The sequence below is a fragment of the Sturnus vulgaris genome, chromosome 23 (assembly GCF_052056855.1).
Source record: "Sturnus vulgaris isolate bStuVul1 chromosome 23, bStuVul1.hap1, whole genome shotgun sequence".
NCBI lineage: Eukaryota > Metazoa > Chordata > Aves > Passeriformes > Sturnidae > Sturnus > Sturnus vulgaris.
The window spans coordinates 2534547-2553077 of NC_142265.1; the positions used below are offsets into that span (position 1 = coordinate 2534547).

At 47.3% G+C, this 18531-nt stretch overlaps 1 protein-coding gene across 5 annotated transcripts in view; it reads left to right on the plus strand.

The window, feature by feature from the left end:
• The window catches only part of ARHGAP32 (Rho GTPase activating protein 32), a 178951-nt gene that overhangs the window by 74251 nt on the left and 86169 nt on the right, over positions 1-18531 (plus strand). For all 5 annotated transcript variants that reach the window (XM_088177983.1, XM_088177985.1, XM_014891117.2 and 2 more), the window contains one exon: positions 7087-7173. In XM_088177983.1, coding sequence (XP_088034109.1) covers positions 7087-7173 — 87 coding nt within the window. The remainder of the gene's footprint in view (positions 1-7086; positions 7174-18531) is intronic.

The following is an 18531-nucleotide window of genomic DNA, read 5'->3' on the forward strand; positions in this document are numbered from 1 at the left end:
GGAGTTTCATTGCAGCACCCAAACCCTTCCACACAACATCTCACACTCTGTACAAAACAGGGAACCAGAGAAACACAGAATGCTTGGGCTTGGAAGGGTCCTTAAAGATCCAAGTCCAGCCATCCTGGGAGAGCTGTGCTTGGATCTCTGCTCACCCTGGTGCTGCTGGTGGCTGAGTGGGGATGGGCAGGCCCCTGGTGCTCCATGGATTGTCCAGGGATCATGTCCAACCCTCCACATGGTTCAGATGAGATGCAGCAAGGGATTTACTCACACCCTGGGGAGCCTGGAGTAGTGATTACATGACATTACAGGGGGTACATTTCCCTTTTTTCTCTTATCAGGCCCTATTTGATTTTCTGTGTATTTTTTGCTGCTTTTTGAGCACTCTGTTGGAGTTGTCAAAGGAGTGATTTAGAATAGCAGGGGGAAAAAGGAGAGTTAGGTAGAAAAATACTCTTTAAACAGGGCTTTCTTGTCTTTACTTTGATCATTACTTTAGGATATTTATGCTTGGGTAAAGAAACCCCTCCATGGAAAATGTTCTTTTTCTGCTCTGAAGCCACAGTTGAGGATGAAATGAGAAAACAGGAGAAGATGGGAAGTGTGTGGGAGGATAATTAGTACATTTAACAAGATAAAGCTGGAGTGAGGCAAAATAGGCCATATAAATACATTTATGCTGTCTGAGTAATTAGGTAGAAAACGTTTCCCTGTTTGAGAAGATTTGCCAACCTAAAATTTCAAATATAATGAAATAAAATCTTCACATGTATCAAAAGGAAGGTCTGGAAGATACCCCATTACCAGACAAGCTGCTGTGAGTAATGGCCTGGGTAATGAGAGTGGAGTGGGGCTTGGATCAGCAGGATAATTTAGGAACTGGTGCAGGAACTGGCTGGTGGTGACTGGAGCTGAGAGATGTGGTCAATATAATGAGGCAGCATCTTGGAGTTTAATCAGCTTTTAATTTCTTCAGGATTTGTCCCAAGGATATTTGGGTCTTAGAATTATTGTTTTTTAATCAAGTATAGCCATGTTTCACAGAGCAATGAGCTCCTCTCCTTGCCCTTGGCCCAGACAGAGCCACTGCACACATTCCATGAAGGTGCTGCTGGTCCTGGGGCTTTGGTCTCGTTTGATTTGCTAAATTGCACAAACAGCATAAATTAATATTAAAGTGTAGTGGTTTAGGAAAGGAAAAAAAAGTAATTCCTAATACTGTCAGAAGAAAGTTATCAGATGTAACAGTGCTTTGGAGGCTTAATGGGTTTTTCCATGGCCAAGTGTGAGCAGCAGCAATTCCCATTGCCTGTGTCTGGCTGCCTTCCCCAGGGACTGAACCTGAAATTCCATCCTGGGAAAAGGTGACAAGATCACCAGCTTTCCTTGGAACAGTGACACAAACTCTGCCAGGAAAAGCAGCAGCCTTTCCACTGGCTTAAAACTCCTGCCTCAAGTCTTGGTGAGCATTCCTGCCCTCCCTTGTCTCCTGGAGATTCCTACAGATGTGAGCTCCCCATCCCACCTGGATCACTGGGCCAGAGCTGCCACTTGGTTGTGTTGGATCACAGGGAGAGGGTCTGCTAATGAGGCTTGTACATTACCCTATAATAACTAAGTTATATTCAGTGCATAAATACAATTATACATTTATTGTATTTTATATTATAGGTATAATTTATTATAAAAATAGAATAATATTTTAATACAAGTAATGCACTCATATGCATATTTTAGATACATACCACAATATAATTATATCTATTCGAATAATATTGTTGTGAATAGCAATAATTAATATTAAATAATTAATATTTTGAAGCATAGAGAAAGACCTGTAGAGAGCAACTATGTTTTTTTGTCCAGGGAGCTGGGAAGGGGCTCAGGCTGGAGAAAAGGAGGCTCGGGGGGGCCTGGTGGCTCTGCACAACTCCCTGACAGGAGGGGACAGCCCCAGGTTGGGCTCTGCCCCAGGGAACAGGGACAGGAGGAGAGGGAATGGCCTCAGGCTGGGCAGGGGAGGTTTAGATTGGATATTGGGGACAATTTCTGCCTGGAAAGGGCAGCCCAGCCCTGACACAGCTGCCCAGGGCAGGGGTGGAGTCACTGTCCCCAGAGGGATTTCAAATCCATGTGGATGTGACACTTGTGGGGTGGCTCAGCAGTGACCTTGGCAGTGCTGGAGGAACAGTTGGACTCCATCATCTCAGAGGCTTTTCCAGCCTTAGCAGTCCCATGATTGTCCATAATTCCCTTGACTGGCCATGAAATGTGTGTTTTCCACGAGGAGCCCTCAGGTCAGGGCCAAGGACAGGCAGGTTTCTGTCACCATCTGTGAGAGATGCCAGAAACGCCTCTGCCAGCTCAGGTTGGTGATGGCTATTTGGGATTGTCCCAATATTTTCCTGGAGAAGCTCTGTTTGCTCCCTGTGGCTCGATCCTGTGTCAGTTGTGCACTGTCAGTGTCCCTAAAGCCTCTTGCAGGAGCCAGTCCTGGTGTGCACACACAGCGTCACCTGTCGAGGTCTTGGCTTTCTGCTGGCTCCCAGCCAGGACAGCGTTATCCAAGGAATTCACATGGAACCTGGGAGCTGCTGGGAGACTGAATTCAACTCCAAGAATTGCAGGAGTTATTTCACAGGGTTTTACTTCTCTCTGGAGTGTTATTCCCTGTCTGCTCCACACATCTGACATGAGATGGGCTCTCAATTGGATTAGTTTAATTAAAGTTTGCTAAAAGCTTACACCATACACAGACAGGTTTGGAGTTTGGGAAGGATGATCTGCTTCTTCTATTTGGAATCAAGATTATTTTTATAGCTTACAGTTCTCTTTAATTAATTGTCATCTAATTACTAAATGCCTCCCTGATTAAATTCTAACCTGATTCTTTTGGAGAGGGCGATTTGTTCAGGCTTTCTTCTCTTCTTTTATGTTTTGTTTTCTCTTTCTTACATATTTTAATTTTACTGTGAGCTCTCTGCCACAGCTCTGTATTGGTCACTTGCTGTGATGTGCATGAGTGAGATCAGTGCATTCATGGCTTTATGAAGCAGAAGTTGAATTAAGTTCCACAGACAAATCAAATCTATGCTTCCCAGGCTTCTCACAAATTACTCTTTCACCAGGAGAGCTGCATGATGGAGTTGACATCACTCAGGAAACAAGGAGGTGAAAGTTAAAGCTGGCTGAATGAGCTTCCTTTGACAGCTGGGGTTCAGGGGCACCAGCTCTTACCTGGTGAGGATTTGGCACTTTAGCCAGCAGTCCCCATCCTGTCAGCAGATTTATGTAGTGCTTTTCCTGAGATGATTTTTCACAGCTTTTGCAGTTTGTTAGAGGAGCACACAAGACTGCAGTAGTTGGAAGTAAAAAAGTGATTGTGCAGATCTCAAGAGTTCTGTTTTAATTTTTTTAATTCTGAACGTGCCATATCATAACTCAGCCTCCTGCTTTGTTGCTGTTCTTCCCTACAAGAAGAATGACCAATAAATTTTCCTCTGCAGGAGATCCCTGTAATGAGTCCCCTTATCACCCAGTTTGCCAGAGATAAGCCTGTGTCTCATGAACTAGAAACATTTTGAATTTTAACCTCCTTGTATATGTGATCAGCTGAGTCTTAGCAAGCAAGCACTGCTCTTTTGGGCAAAAAGAGCCCAAAGCTTGAGGTACGAGTTTGCTGGTAGAGGAAAAATGATCTGTGTTGAACTCATCATCAGTTCTCAGTGGGTGTGTGAAGGGTGGAGACTCCCAGACTTGTCCCCAACTGTGTGAAGACAATTTTGAGCAATGCCTTGGCATTGTTGCCCAGAGGAGCTGTGGCTGCCCTGTCCCTGCAAGTGTCCAAGGCCAGGTTGGAGCAGCCTGGGACAGTGGAAGGTGTCCCTGCCCAAAGAACCAGATGAGCTTTAAGGTCCCTTCCAACCCAAACCATTCTGGAATTCCCTAATCCTGTAATGTTTACAGGACTCTGCATTATCCATACACATGAAGTGTGATGTGACTGTTTCTAAGGCTTTCTTTGTGTATCATGAAATGCTACCAATGAAAAGTTTAGGATACTCTAAAGGTCATTTATAAAATTGGTCATATCCACTCATCCTAGCTAAGCATATATATATTCCAGCAATAAATGAACCTAATGGGATCTAATGCCCAGTAATTGTTCATCAGCCAATTTCAATGTGAAGAAGGAACATTGCAGATTATGTATTATAAAAGATATGCTGTTTAACTCTGATCAGGTGCAATTAATGCTATTTACAGATCATTTAGCTCAGGAAAACACACTGGCACAGTTACAGGGATATCCACCAGGCCCCACTGGCTGCTTTGTTCTTTAAGAACACAAAAAATCAATGTCCCTCTTTGGAGCCAAGCAGATTCTGCCTGTGAGTCATGTTCTGAGTCCAGTAAGGTCAGGAGAGATCTCTGCTTTGTGCTTGGATTTCACATCAAGCCTGGGGGCAGCTGTGCTTTCCAGGATGTTCTCTTCACAAGGAATGCAGCAGCAGGAAAGGCTTTAAACATCAGGACATCCATGATTTTTGGGAGAGCTTTGGTGCATGTCTGTTAACAAAGCAAAATACAAACTGAACCACGTGGGGACAGGGAACACGAGTGAATATTCATCTTTGGGAGCATTTTGCTGTGAGGACAGTTGGGCTGCAGGATAAACCCCACAGATTTTCCTGTGTAAACAGTTTCTGTCTCTGTCTCAGTCAGCACGAGGCTGCCTGTGGGAGAGGAGCAGGGCTGAAATGTCACTTGTCCCCACAGTGAGTTTGTGTGAGCAGTGGCTGCAGTGGGGCTCACTGGGAGGGTCAGTGCAATCATTTCCAGTGTAATAAGTGTAAACTTGCAGTGTAATAAGTGTAACCTTCCTGAATGTGACCAGCAGCATGGTCCTCAGGCAGGTGTGCCTGGGGCAGGCAGATTGCTGTACCTGGCTGTCCTGCTCACAGCTCCAGCTGATCCTGAGCTCTGTGCACAGCCCTGGTGTGGCTGGAGCCCAGCCTGGTGTCAGTGTGAGAGGGAGGTGATGAATTCACCCCTTGCTTTCCTCTGTCCCATGTTCTGCTGCAGTCAGGCCCTGGATTCGTTTCAGGGAGTTCTGCAGTTGCCTGTTGGTGATTTTGTTACTGCCTGCTGTTCTTTTGGGGCCTGTGGTGATGAGCTTTGCCACTGATACACTCAGTGAAGGGACACGTGAAATTCCCGGGGGGCTCGGGGGTCTGTGTGCCCTCAATGAGCACAGGGTGATTAGAGGATGAGAACCTTTCTCCAGGAGTAGGAAACCCACATTTGATTCATAGAATTTCAGAATTGGATTGGGTTGGAAGAGCACTTAAAGCTCATCTTGCTCCACCCCCTGCCATGGCAGGGACACCTCCCACTGTCCCAGGCTGCTCCAAGCCCCAGTGTCCAACCTGGCCTTGGGCACTGCCAGGGATCCAGGGACAGCCACAGCTGCTCTGGGCACCCTGTGCCAGGGCCTGCCCACCCTGCCAGGGAACAATTCCTGCCCAATATCCCATCCAGCCCTGCCCTCTGGCAGTGGAAGCCATTCCCTGTGTCCTGTCCCTCCATCCCTTGTCCCCAGTCCCTCTCCAGCTCTCCTTTATGTCCTGCCAGGGGCTCTGAGCTCTCCCTGGATCCTTCTCCTCTCCAGGTGAACACTTCGGTTCCCTCAGCCTTTCCTTACAGAAGGGCTGCTCCAGCCTTTGGATCATCTTTGTGGCCTCTTTGAAGCAGAGCTCCTCTTACCTGACAAACATGGAAAATATCTGCAGTGTGTGTGGATAAATGTGTGTGAGCCTTCCTTTACTGAATGCTTTGGGTTTCCTTGGGCTGAACTTTCAAATCTCAATAGCCCTTCAGATGTGACCTTTGATAGCAAAGAATGGTGATAAAGGTGGAGGGAAGGTGCAGTCCAGAAGCAATGGTTGTTTAATCACATTAATGGCAGCAGCCTACGCTGATTAGAAATTGTACTAAAAGACCTTCTTTGGTCCAGGAATGTTGTTCATTACCTGTTTACAGCCATCAGAAAAGAAGGTAGTATTCCAGGAGTTGGGCTGGTGAAGGGAGAGGGTTGAACCCATGTGTGGTGGGATTTCTCTACAGAGAGAAGGGAGGTTCTGGCAGAATAAAGTTAAATAAATTCCAGGTGTCAGGGTCATTTGTAGGAAGAGAACTTTGCCTTTTTGTCCCTCTTTCATGAGGTGTCTCTCACTACCCACTTCTGATTTTTACTTGCTTACATTCATTAAATGCAGCAACTTGGGATTCTTCTCCTCAGCCTTTTGTTCATTTCTGCTTTCATTTGTTTCAGGATTTTTTTGCTCTTGGCTAATTAGGATTTTTTTACAGCTTTTTAAGTTTTATTTACACATTTCCTTTATTTATTTGCTTTGCAAACAGTCTTAACTTGCTTGCAGTGATTTGTAATTTCTGTTCTCAGAGAAGACCATTAAACATGAGGCATTTTTGTGGGATAACAGGGCCAGGAGTGGGATGCTGGGCTCCGTCCATGTGCAGAAATGTCTCCTCACTGCTCTCACACCAACACATCCTGATGATGCAGTTAATGACTCTGGGTGTGATGAATGGTGCCATAAAACTCTCTGCTGGGGGGAATTGCTTGACAGCACTGAAATTAAGGAATATGTTTTATTATCTAATGTCTGCCCGAATGTATAAAATAAAAAAATGAATAAAATGTGGGAAGGGGATAGGGAAAAGCACTGTTCTGTATTCATTATCCATGAATATTTATAGAGATGTTTTCAGTGAATAATTAATTTTGCAGACTTCTAATTCAGGTTTAATTCCTGCCTCGAACTGTTTGCCTCCCCATAATTGTTTTATTTTTGAACCATATTTTTATTTTTAACCTGTCAGGTGAGGTGCCAGAATCCAGGGGCATTCCAGGGTCTGTGTGTCCCCTGTGGCAGCTCCAGCCAGACATTCCCTGATTGCCTGAGGTTCGGTCTGGAGCAGGCTGGTGTGGATGTTGTGCTCCATGGGCTGTTCCTGCTTTCTCCCCATCTCTGACCTCTCTTCTCTCTCCTCTCCCTGCAGCTCTCGCTCCCAGAGGAGCAGAACGAAGTGACAAGGAATGGCTGTGAGTCCAAGGAGCTGGTGTACCTGGTGCAGATCTCCTGTCAGGTAAGTGTCCTGTTTTCTCTCCCCAGCCTGGCTTTCCTTCTATTTCCAACACAGCCCTGGAATGCTGGGATATGATGCTTCCTTCCCTGTGGCGTGTCTGGGGTTTTCCACCTCCTCCCTGGCTCAGTCCTCCAGGGATGCTGTGCTGTCACAGGAAAGGAGAAGTGCTGAGAGTGTGAAGCAAATAATCCTCACTGATGCCCAGGGAGGAGCCCAGAGACAGGAGTGGGTGTGCCCAGGCTGAGGTCACTTCAAGGGGAACACAGACACCTGGACACAGCAGTGATCCCAGCAGGGAGAATCCCAGCCAGAGGTTTGTTACCACAGTGTGCTGCCAGGAGTCTGGATCTGCTCCCAGACACCTGGCATGGAATTCTTATCTCAGGAGGCTTTGGGCAGAGGAATCTGCTGCTACGTCCCATGAATTCTTCATCTGCTCATAGGTGTGACTTTGTACAATGCTACCTAATGGGTCTGTTTTAATATGCTCAGTGAGTCACCCTTTGTGGGAGATGCAGGGCACTGGCAGCTTCAGTGCAGGTTAGTGCCTGTGTGGGGTTGTTTCCCTGGCTTTAGGACAGCTCTTTCCATGATTCACCTCAGCACCCCCTGAGCATCCGTCTCATCAGTGAGTACACACAGACAGGTGGTGAATTTGCAGGGTCCTTGCTCAGCTGTCTCAGCTCTGTGCTCAGAGTGGGGTGTTGTGAGAGCTGAGAACCAGAGCATCCCGAGGAACAGAGCATCCCGAGGAACAGAGCATCCCGAGGAACAGAGCATCCTGAGGAGCAGAGCATCCTGAGGAGCAGAGCATCCTGAGGAACAGAGCATCCCGAGGAACAGAGGATCCTGAGGAGCAGAGCATCCTGAGGGACAGAGCATCCTGAGGAACAGAGCATCCTGAGGAAAAGAGCATCCTGAGGGACAGAGCATCCCGAGGAACAGAGCATCCTGAGGGACAGAGCATCCTGAGGAACAGAGGATCCCGAGGAACAGAGCATCCTGAGGAAAAGAGCATCCTGAGGAACAGAGTATCCCGAGGAACAGAGCATCCCGAGGAACAAGGCATCCCACATCCTGAGGAGCAGAGCATCCTGAGGAACAGGGCATCCCACATCCTGAGGAGCAGAGCCTTTTGCCCTGTTCTGGAGATAGAGCTGAGCTCCAGCAGTGTTAATTCCAGCAGGAATTCCTCTCTGTGGGCAGCTTTCACATGTTTCTGTACATGTTTGTGAATGTGCTCTTGGGAGAGGGAGGAGAGCTCCAAGTGGATCTCTCAGATTTGCCAGTGCTTTGGCATTTTTCAGGACTGTTGTAACCCCCTGGAGCCAGTCTGGCACAAAAGCAGCACTTCCCAGCCAAGCTGCCCAGGCTGGCAGGCAGCACAGCAAACCCTGAGGGTGGGCAGTGCCTGGGAAAGGCAGTTTCAGGGGACTGTAGGAAGTTGGAATTACAGTGTGTTTTGAGCCCTCACATTTGGGGTACATTTGCAGTGCTTAGTGGAGGGATGAACCCTGGATTATTCCCTGGCTATTGCAGATGAGCCTGGAGAACATGGCAGTTTTTCTCTAGCTCCAGAACACATCACTTCTGATCTTCCCCCACCCAGCTGAGACCTCCAGAGATTCACAGGGTGGCCTCAGGTGTAATTGTGTCCCAAACCCTGGGAATATCCCCATGCTGGAGGGAGGCTCAGGAGCAGCAGAGAGCTGGGTTGGGGCAGGATGGAGGTGAGGCCTGTCCCCACTCCTCTGGCACCTTGCTCCCACTCTCCAGTGCTTTGCAGGGATGTGTCTGAGGGTACAGGCATGGATTTCATCTGTGTGGGGACAAGACAATGGGGAGAATTCTGAGCCTTCGCAAAGGGCATTGCTCCTTTGCAGCTACTGTGCAGCAGGCCCAGGGCCTGAGAAATTCCCTTCCTTTTTTCCTTTTCCTTTTCCTTTTTCCTTCCCCTTTTCCTCCCTTTCCTTTCCTTTCCTTTCCTTTCCTTTCCTTTCCTTTCCTTTCCTTTCCTTTCCTTTCCTTTCCTTTCCTTTCCTTTCCTTTCCTTTCCTTTCCTTTCCTTTCCTTTCCTTTCCTTTCCTTTCCTTTCCTTTCCTTTCCTTTCCTTTCCTTTCCTTTCCTTTCCTTTCCTTTCCTTTCCTTTCCTTTCCTTTCCTTTCCTTTCCTTTCCTTTCCTTTCCTTTCCTTTCCTTTCCCTTCCCTTCCCTTCCCCAGTGTTTGACTGAACTCAAATGGAAGCCCTGGGAGTTGGCCCAGTTAAAGGATGAACATAGAACCTGCCACCTTTGTCTCCCTTTATTCCTTTTTCCATTTTATTTTTACTTTCTTTTCTTTCTCTTTCCCCCTTTCCCTTTCTGCCTTTCTCTTTTTTCTCTTCCCCTTTTTCCCCTTTTCCCTTTTCTTCTTTCCCCCTTTCCCCTCTTTCCCTTTTCTCTTTTTCCTTTGGTCCTTACTTTTCCTGTATTTTTTCATTCTTTTTTCTTTTTTTCCTTTCTATCTTTCTTCTGTTTTAAAGTACTCCCCCTGGCTAGCTGGAGCTTCCCCCTTCCCCAAGCCTGTAATCACCCTCACCCATATTTACTGCATGTCCCTGTCTCTCAGATCCATAGAAAGCTGAGAAATTTGTGACATTTGGATCCAATGACCAGGAAGGTATGGGAGGAACTGCACAGCTGAGCATCATTTCTGCCATGGAGATCCTTCACCCCTGCCATCCCATGGCCTCTCCCAGGGTCCAGGGAAAGATTCCATTCCATCACACATTGCACACCAGCAGTGGCTGCAGATTTGGCCCCATAGGAGAATGGAATGGGAGGTGTGAAATAGCTCATGGAATGATGGTGCAGTGGGGACAGATTTTGGCAGGGTGCATCTGGATCAGGCCAAAGATATTGAAGGAGGGAGGGAAAAGGCCTGAAAACCAAATTTGGCTTTCCTCACCCCTTGGATGTGCTTCCAGTGCTGGTGTTGGGCCACTGCAGCAGCCTGAGCTGTACCCTGGGTTGCTCAGTTGGACACAGAGAATTCTGGCAGGGAGGCTGGATCCACAGAAATGGAAAAGTTATAGCAGCTGTGATTTTCTACAGAGGCAGATAGCAAAGAGTGAGGGTGTTGCCATCCTGGCAGCTTTTGATTGCAGACTTAAGAGGACTCAGCTCAACCCATGGCTTTGGGGTTCAGATGGGGCTGTGCAGACCCACCCTGGGTGCTGTGGCCCATCAAATGACATTTGCTGTGCCACTGCCACTGGAGCAGGCAGCAAAGCAAAGCTTTTGAGCAGCAGATATTTCAAACATGCAGCTCAGCCCTAGCTGGCTTTGGCAGCACACAGCTCCTTACACTGAAGGAATTCTATCCCACTCCTTGCCAGCTGTAAGTATCATTTTAGTGGTGTAAAGAGAATTAGTGCTTGATGCCTATTTTGCAAAACCTTCCCAGATAAGGTTTGAGAAAGCATTATTTGGGAGGTGTATTTGTGCTGCAAGTCAGATTGTGAAATCCAGGCTTTGTGCAAGGTTTGTGTGGGGGGGTTTAAGTCTCTGCTCAGCTTTGCTTCTACTTAAAAACCTAAAAAAATTAATCCAGTTTATTAGCTCTTAAGAAGAAGTGGGAATATATAGAGAGCTGTTTCAGAGAAGAGGAGAGATAAGATTCTTCTTTTGATTCCTTTAGACAAATTTAAACATGAAAATTAGAAATGACAAAGGGAGGGAATTAAATCCTATTGGGAAGAGCCAATGATGGGAGGGTTTGGTTTGGGTGTTTTTCAGCAATGCAGGTGGATTTTCCTTTTTTTCTAGGTAGGATTGTACTGAACTTGCATTTCTAGAAGATGGATTTCAGGACTTCTGTGAAAAGAGTGATATTATAAAAATAGAAGGGTTGAGTCCTGGAAGGGTGGTGTGAGGACTGTACCTGTGAACCCTCTGAACCTGGAGACAGTAACTGGTAATCCCTGGTTCCTGAGGAGCACAGGGGATACCTGAGACCCCTGAGGAATTCATGCTGTACCTGCTGCTGTGGAAGTCCTTGGACAATGTTTGCAATCCTTGGGATTTCCACAGGGATAAACAAAGAATTTACATGGTCTGAACCACATTTAGAAGGGGTTACTTTGTGTGTGGAGAATAAATCAGCACAAATCAGAACCTGCAAAAAGGCTGGAATGGGCTGATCCAGTCCATTTATAAGGAAGGCTGGAAATGTGCCTTTTGGATGTTTTGGGGTTTTTGTGTGACATTACAGCAACTCCCTGTGTACTTATTTAAATATTACAACAGAGCAATGCCCAGTCTCTGCTTTTGTTGTGAAAAATGAAAGAAACTTGTAAATGCTGTTTCCAGTGTGGAATTTGTGGTGTTTGAACACCTCAAGCATCATTTTTTGGTGACATTTTGAGTGTCAGGGAGAGAACAAGGACTGGCTGTGATGTTGATGTTCTGAGGGATGCTGTAACCTCCAGCCTTTCCCGAGGCTTTGGCTGCTCATGCCCATGTCACAGGTGGATGGTTGGGACAGGAGTGACAGGCACTGCTCAGCAGGGATGTCAGACTGCACAGGCAGAGCCAGGGCTGACACAGTCCCAGGGATTAAACACAGCCTGTGGTGCCAGCCCAGCCCCAGCCCCTTTCCTGCTCCTGCTCTCCAGGGGATAATGCCAGCAAAGGAAGCCTTTTCTGCTCCAGCACTGCCACATTTCTAAGGCTGTTCCCAGAGCAGGAATTCTCGTGGTCCAAGCAGGGTTTTCTCCATTTTCCTGCTCCCATTTTCAGGCTGGCAGGAGCTGGGCCATTCCTGTGGCACGGGGTGCCCAGTGCTGTGCCCTGTTCCTGTTCTTTGTTCCAGCAGGGGCTGTGTTTGCTTTGATGGATGCTGAGCAGAGGAAGGCATTGCCCCAAACCTCAGCCACTTGTCCCAGCTCTGCCCTGCAGGAGATTGGAGCTGGGCACGTCCTGTTTGAAGAGCAGGGTTTGCCAAGCTCTCAGGGCATCCCCATCCCACATTTCCTGAGCGCTAATGCCTGTTCAAGGGCACAAGGAGGGAAGGCCAGGAAAAAAAACAGGCTCCAAGGAGGGAGAGCAGGCAGGACTCCCCATCCTGGGTGATTTGTGGGGAGGAGAGAGTGGAAGATCCTTCCCACAGGGATGGTGGCTTAGTCAGAGGAGCAACATCTCAAGGGTGGTTTGCTGGTTCTGGCTGCCTGGGATAGTCCAGGCTGGAACCACAAATTGCTTGCAGGAGCATTTTTGAGTGAAACAGTCAAAATATGGTTGGGTTCTTTGTCTTTTTTATTAATAGTTTCTGATTGAAGCTCAAACACCTGGAGAACAGGAACTGAGTAAGTGCTGCTTTACTCCTGTGAAAGGCTCTTTAACAGATGACTGAAGGACAGATTCTCATTCAGATATTCTTCTGTGTGCTTTATATACATACAGAAATAGAGAGAGGGCAAAGCTTTCAGGTCTTTGTTAAAGGGATATATCTATGTGGAGCATCCATTGGATCCTACCCAGTGCAAAATCTGTTTTCAGACTGTATGTTAATAATCTCCTTCTTCATGTCTATATAGTATTTTCTGCCTTGATGTAGGATTTTACAAAACAAAACAAAGGCAGTTAGTGGGTGCTTTTATTAAACAGTAAATTTTCACATGATGCAGCCTCCTGTCCTCACCCCTTGGGCAGGGCCAGGCTGTGTGTGCTCAGGGCTCATAAAAGCTGCTCTGCTTTCAGATCCATTCAAATTCTGGTCACCAGATGACCTTTCATGACCTTTCCCCTGCCTTGTTTTCTGTTCTTTTCTGCCTCTTGGCACCACTTGCCTGAAGATGACCAGGACAATGAAATTTCCACTGACAGGTTGTCCATGAGTTCAGTCCTCATGTGTGCAGGTGTTTGGAAATGGAATCGTGGAATATTTAAGTTGGAAAAGAACTTGAGGCCCATCCAGTTCCACCCCCTGCCATGTGCAGGGACACCTTCCACTAGACCAGGTTGTTCCAAGCCCCATCCTGGGATGGGGCAGCCACAGCTTCCCTGGGTAACAAATCCTGGGTATTTTGGAAATCCACAAAACCTTTTTAAAACCTGCCCACAGGCCTTTCTGGCTTGGGTATTTCTACCCCATCCTTCCAGATGTTCACACATGTTGAAACCTCTGTCCTAAGCTTTTCTCAGGCATTGAGGGCTGTTTCACATTAGGCAAAAGAAAGCAGAAGAATTCCTTGTTTCCCCCCTGCTAATCCATCACTCCACGTGCTGTGCTCCGGTGGATCTGAGGTCACACATTCTGTGCCTCCTGCTCCCAGCAGCAGTAAATAAAAACGAAGTGACAGTGGCAGTGAGAATTAATCAAGAATGCCTGAAGCTGGCAGGCAGCCTGCAGGGTGCTGCTGGGCTGTGCTCAGACCTCAGGAGTTCCCAAAGCCAAGGTAGAGGGGCTTTGAAACACCTGGCTCTGTTCCAGGCTTTGGGGAAGTAAACTGCCATCTGTAGGGTTGAATTACATCTAAACTGCATAATTAACATCTATTACTCTGTAGCTGGCATGGTAACACTGAAGGATAAAGTCATTTAGTAATTGGGATAGTAGTTGTTGAGGACAGGGGTTTGACTGGCTGGTGTTCAGAGTTTCCCTGCAGAACTGGGTAGGGCAGCACTCCCATGCAGCAGGATGAGCATTGGGGTGTGCTGTATCCTGTTCTAAAAGCAGATTCACCTTACCCTTTGCTCAGCCTGGGGTTTTGCCCTGAGATCCTTAATTCTCACATGGAATGCTTGAGGTTGGAAAAGCCCTCCCAGACCATTGAGTCCACCCTGTGACTGATCCCCACCTTGTCCCCAGCCCAGAGCACTGAGTGCCACCTCCAGCCTTCCTTGGACACTGCAGGAGCCTCCCTGGGCAGCCCCTTCCTATGCCTCACCATCCTTGCCAGGAGAATCCTCCTGGTGTCCAACCTGTTCCTCCCCTGGCACAGCTCGAGGCCATTTCCTCTTGTCCTGTTTGGAAGTGTCACCATGGAAGTGTCAGTTTTAAAGCAAAAGGGATTTTTGTCCCATCCAGGAGCAGCACTGCACTGTCCCAGCTACATCCCTGTGTCCTGGGGCTCTGGGCTTCCCTTCCCTTCCCGGAAAAATTACTGTCACCCTTAAACTTTGGTCTTTAATTGCTCCATTCGTGGCTCTCTTTGGATTTTTATTTTCTCTGTTTAATTATTTATATGTGTGTTGTGACAGAAATGGGGTCAGCTCTTTCTTTTCTTAACTCTGGATGCATGAGATGCAAAACCAGGGTTGTAGCTGTGTGTGGATTTTGAATGGAATAATTTGTTTATAGAGTGAGATTGCAGAAATAAAAACTGTTGTGGAGCTGTTGGTGCTAAAGCACGTTTTTTCAGCAGGTGCAAATGTAGGTGCACTTCAAGCTGTCCCCTCAGCATGCCAGGGACAGAGGCTTTCTCTGCTCAAACTCCACTGGAGAAATGCTCTGGGGAATTTATTTGAGGCTGGGTTTTTCTGGGGAAAGAGAAAATAATCTGGAAATAACCTCCTCAAATCAAGAGCTTCCCAGTTCATCAGACCTGCATGGGGCTGAGCTGCTGGGCAGTTCTTGGTCAAAGGGAATGTGAGTGATAATCACAACTTAAGGTGTTTTCCCTGGTGGAAACCCCCAGCTGAAGGGAAGGGCTCTAGGGAAGGACAATGAGGGAGAGGGAAAATAATTTTTCAGGATGAAGTGCAGTATCACATCAAAGGCTGCCCTGAAAGGGTTTTTGTGAGCAGCAAAGGCTCTCACAATTCGATAATAGTTTGTTAATGTTGTGTCCTTTGGGTGTTTTGCCTTCAGACAGAAAACAAGGCAAAAATTAGAGATCTGTGCTTGTCCCCAGACTGCTCTGGGCTCTGGCAGTGAGGGTGGCTGCAAAAATCCATGGGGACAGGAGGACTGTGAAGGGTCTTGGCAGGGCTCCTGACCCTGGTGGTGCTTTGGAGACAAGGCTGGGCCTGGCCACAAATTGAAGGGGACACTTGGGTAGATCTGATGAGACACTGAGTCCTCCCCACAACTGATGCTCTGCAGAGGAGCCCTTTGCCTACAATTTCCTTGTTTTACAGCTTTTCCAGGAGCAGGGCTTGCTTCAAGTGCAGAATGAGAGCAGGATTGTGGTGGATAGTTTTTCCTGCCTTGATGTTTATTCCTTATGGGGAAGTTTGCCATGCACACATTTTCAATGCTTGTTTACCTGGGAAAGGTGACAGACTGTTGGGACAAATCATCTAAAACAGTTTCATCCATCCCGTCCTCTGCAAGGCTGCAAAGCTGCTCTGATCCCCAGGTGATGCTGGCTGTGGGAGGCTGGGGAAGCAGCAGGAGACAGCCCAGGTGAGCAGTTGTGATGCTCAGCCTCAGGGTAGGTGAAGTTCAGGGACCTTGGAACAGTGTCTGCACTTCCCAATAACAGATTCACTGCACATGAAATGCACAGCAGGCAGGTTGGGCAAGGATGGTTTCAAAGGCTCTGCCAAGGCTCAGAAACCACATCAAAATAAGCAGTGTGTGTCAAGGCACAGTCACTGACTCATGGGGTCATTTAGGGTGGAATAGAGCTCCAAATTCATGGAGTTTAACCTTTGCCACAGCACTGCCCATCCACCACCAATCCATGTCCCCAAGTGCCACATCAACATGCTTTTTTAACCCTTCAGGGACTGTGACTCTACCACCACTGCTCTGGGCAGCCTCTGCCAGGGCTTGACAACCTTTTCCATTAAAATAAGTCAACCTAATATCCAGCCTAACCCTCCTTGGGGCATCTTGTCCTAAATATACTTCAGTGGTAGATCAAAGATGCAGAATTTTCACTGTTTGTAGCAAATATTTACTGGCACAGAGCCAGGTGGCAAAATCCACAATCCCAACAGTTTTCCAAAGTTCTCTCCTACCAGTTATACTGAGTGCACATGGATTATTAAACTGATACTCTGGAGATTTTGGAATTGAGCTCTCTGGGTAATAAGAAGGCTGAAAGTGCCACTGTTGCACTCAGTAGATAGAGGTGCTTTGCCTGACTGCATGTTACATTAAAATAAGTTTTGTTTAGTGGAGTCAGTCCCAGAATTCTCAGGGGGAACCTGATTTGAGCTTGTTCCTTAAATTGTTTGGGCTGTCCCAGAGTTACAGAGCAGGTTTGGGCCCCAGGTTTGTTAAAATGCACGGAGCAGGTGTTTGTTGTCACTGAGGATGTGCTACAGGCTGGGGGATGGAGGCGTCACAAATAAACACAGGTTGGATTTTCCAAGACCGTAGAGCAGGTTTGCCACCAAGGGCTCAGGTTTTGACAGATCAGGAAGGATGTTCTGTTTTCCAAATGGTGCACTTTAAACTCATCTGTGGGTTTAAAACCACGCCTTTATTTCAAACGTTGTGGTTTATGTTTTAAAAGCCCCCATCAGGGACATTAGATATTGAAATTGGTCTGTCTTAAATATTTCATCTCCTAGGTCTTGGCACCACTTTTCACTCTTCATAAAGCTGATGGCTGCAGCTGCCAGAAAAGCAGCTGATTTTCCATTTTGGCTCCAGCTTTGTTCACAAAACCTCCCCATAGCTGCTTCTGTTTCTTGTGTTTTCTAAATAATATTTCACCCTTCCAACCTCTGTCCTTGAGGCTTGATCAGCTGCATCTTTAACACCCCTGCTTGCAGATCTTTTCCCTGGAAATACTCATGGTTTTTATCTCTAACCTTGCCCAGAGGCATTTCTTACCCTGTTAGTGATATTTTCCAAACACTGGCAGTGTTGCTTCATTCTGGGGTGTCAGGATGAACAGGGCTGGAAGGGAGCAGTGTCAGATACAGCAGGGTTTTGTTATTTCCATGCTCTTGAGTGGCTGTTGTTTGTAAATTATGTGGTGCATCTCTGCTCTGTGGCATAGCAGTCCTAACAGGCTCATGGGGGAAGGTTTCAAATGAAGCTTTTTGGATTTGAACCTACAAAAACCCTCTTTTTTTCTCCCTGGTAGTTTGTTTTTACAAAAATGTGCTTCTGTGCTCTGATCAATTATTTTTATATATACACACACATACATTATACATACATATAAGTCAGCTGCTGTTTGCTTCCATGATCTGCCTGAGAAATGAGATTTAAGAAAATTAAGATCTCTGTCTACCAAAGCTGTTGATGCTGTAGGTGACCTCAGCAAGGGATTGGGGAAGTTTTTGGAAATAGGAAAAAGGGTGAATGGCTTCCCACTAATAGGGGACAGGGTTAGGTGGGATATTGGGAAGGAATTCCTCCTGGCACAGGGTGCCCAGAGCAGCTGTGGCTGCCCCTGCATCCCTGGCAGTGTCCCGGGCCGGGTTGGACATTGGGGCTGGGAGCACCTGGGACAGTGGGAGGTGTCCCTGCCCATGGGGGAGTGGCACTGGATGGGATTTAAGGTTCCTCCCAACACAAGCCATCCTGGATTCTGTGATGTTCCTTTCTATTGTTTTAATGAGCTCAGGCAAGTAATTTTCAAAGGTTTTTCTTCTTTTTCTCTAAAGGCTGGTGGTGGCTGCTGGAACTCTGCTGTGTGGTTGGGTTCAGAGTAGTTCATGGCACATTTGGGCTGCAGAGTGAGGAGGGAGCTGCATTCAATGCATGCAGTGTCCATACAGTCATTTGTAGCTGTACATTCACCCCTCACTGCCCTGCTACCTGGAGAATGGGCAAATTTCAGTTCCCTTCCCTGAGCTCTGCTTTGTGGCTCTGAAGGGTTTTGTTTGGGAGCTCCAAGCTCTCATGTCACAACTATAATTATCTGAAGTGCAGAAAAGCAGCCCCCCACACTGTCTGCCCTCCCCTCACCCCTGACCTGCTGCTCCATGGTGGAATTTTGCTAAAGAGATGATGGATATAGAACTGTTTAAATTAGAATGTGTCAGGAGAGCAGGGATTTCACTCACATGTAAATCCTGGGTCGAGTTCAAGGGCTGTCAGGCCGCCATTCAGAAATGGGCTGGTTCTGGGGGGAAAATGGCTCTTAAGGTTTCAGGCACTCTGTTTGTGCTGGGTTGTCTTGCTGGGCTCCTACTCCTCTGTACCTGTACAAAACCACTCACCCCCAAAGCCTGAGCCAAGTGTTTATTTATTTACTCCTGTCAAAGCTGTTCCTCTGTCACACAGGAACCACTGGAGCTCATGGCTCTGTCCCCCAGAGAGCCACACACACCTGAGGGGGGATTTCCCAAACAGTGAGGACAGACAGGGTGACCGTGCTGTCACCCAGCCCCAGCCCTGTGTCCCCACGTGTGCTGTGGGGGCTCCTGTCTGTAATTGGAATCCAGCAGCACAACAAAGTCTAATTTT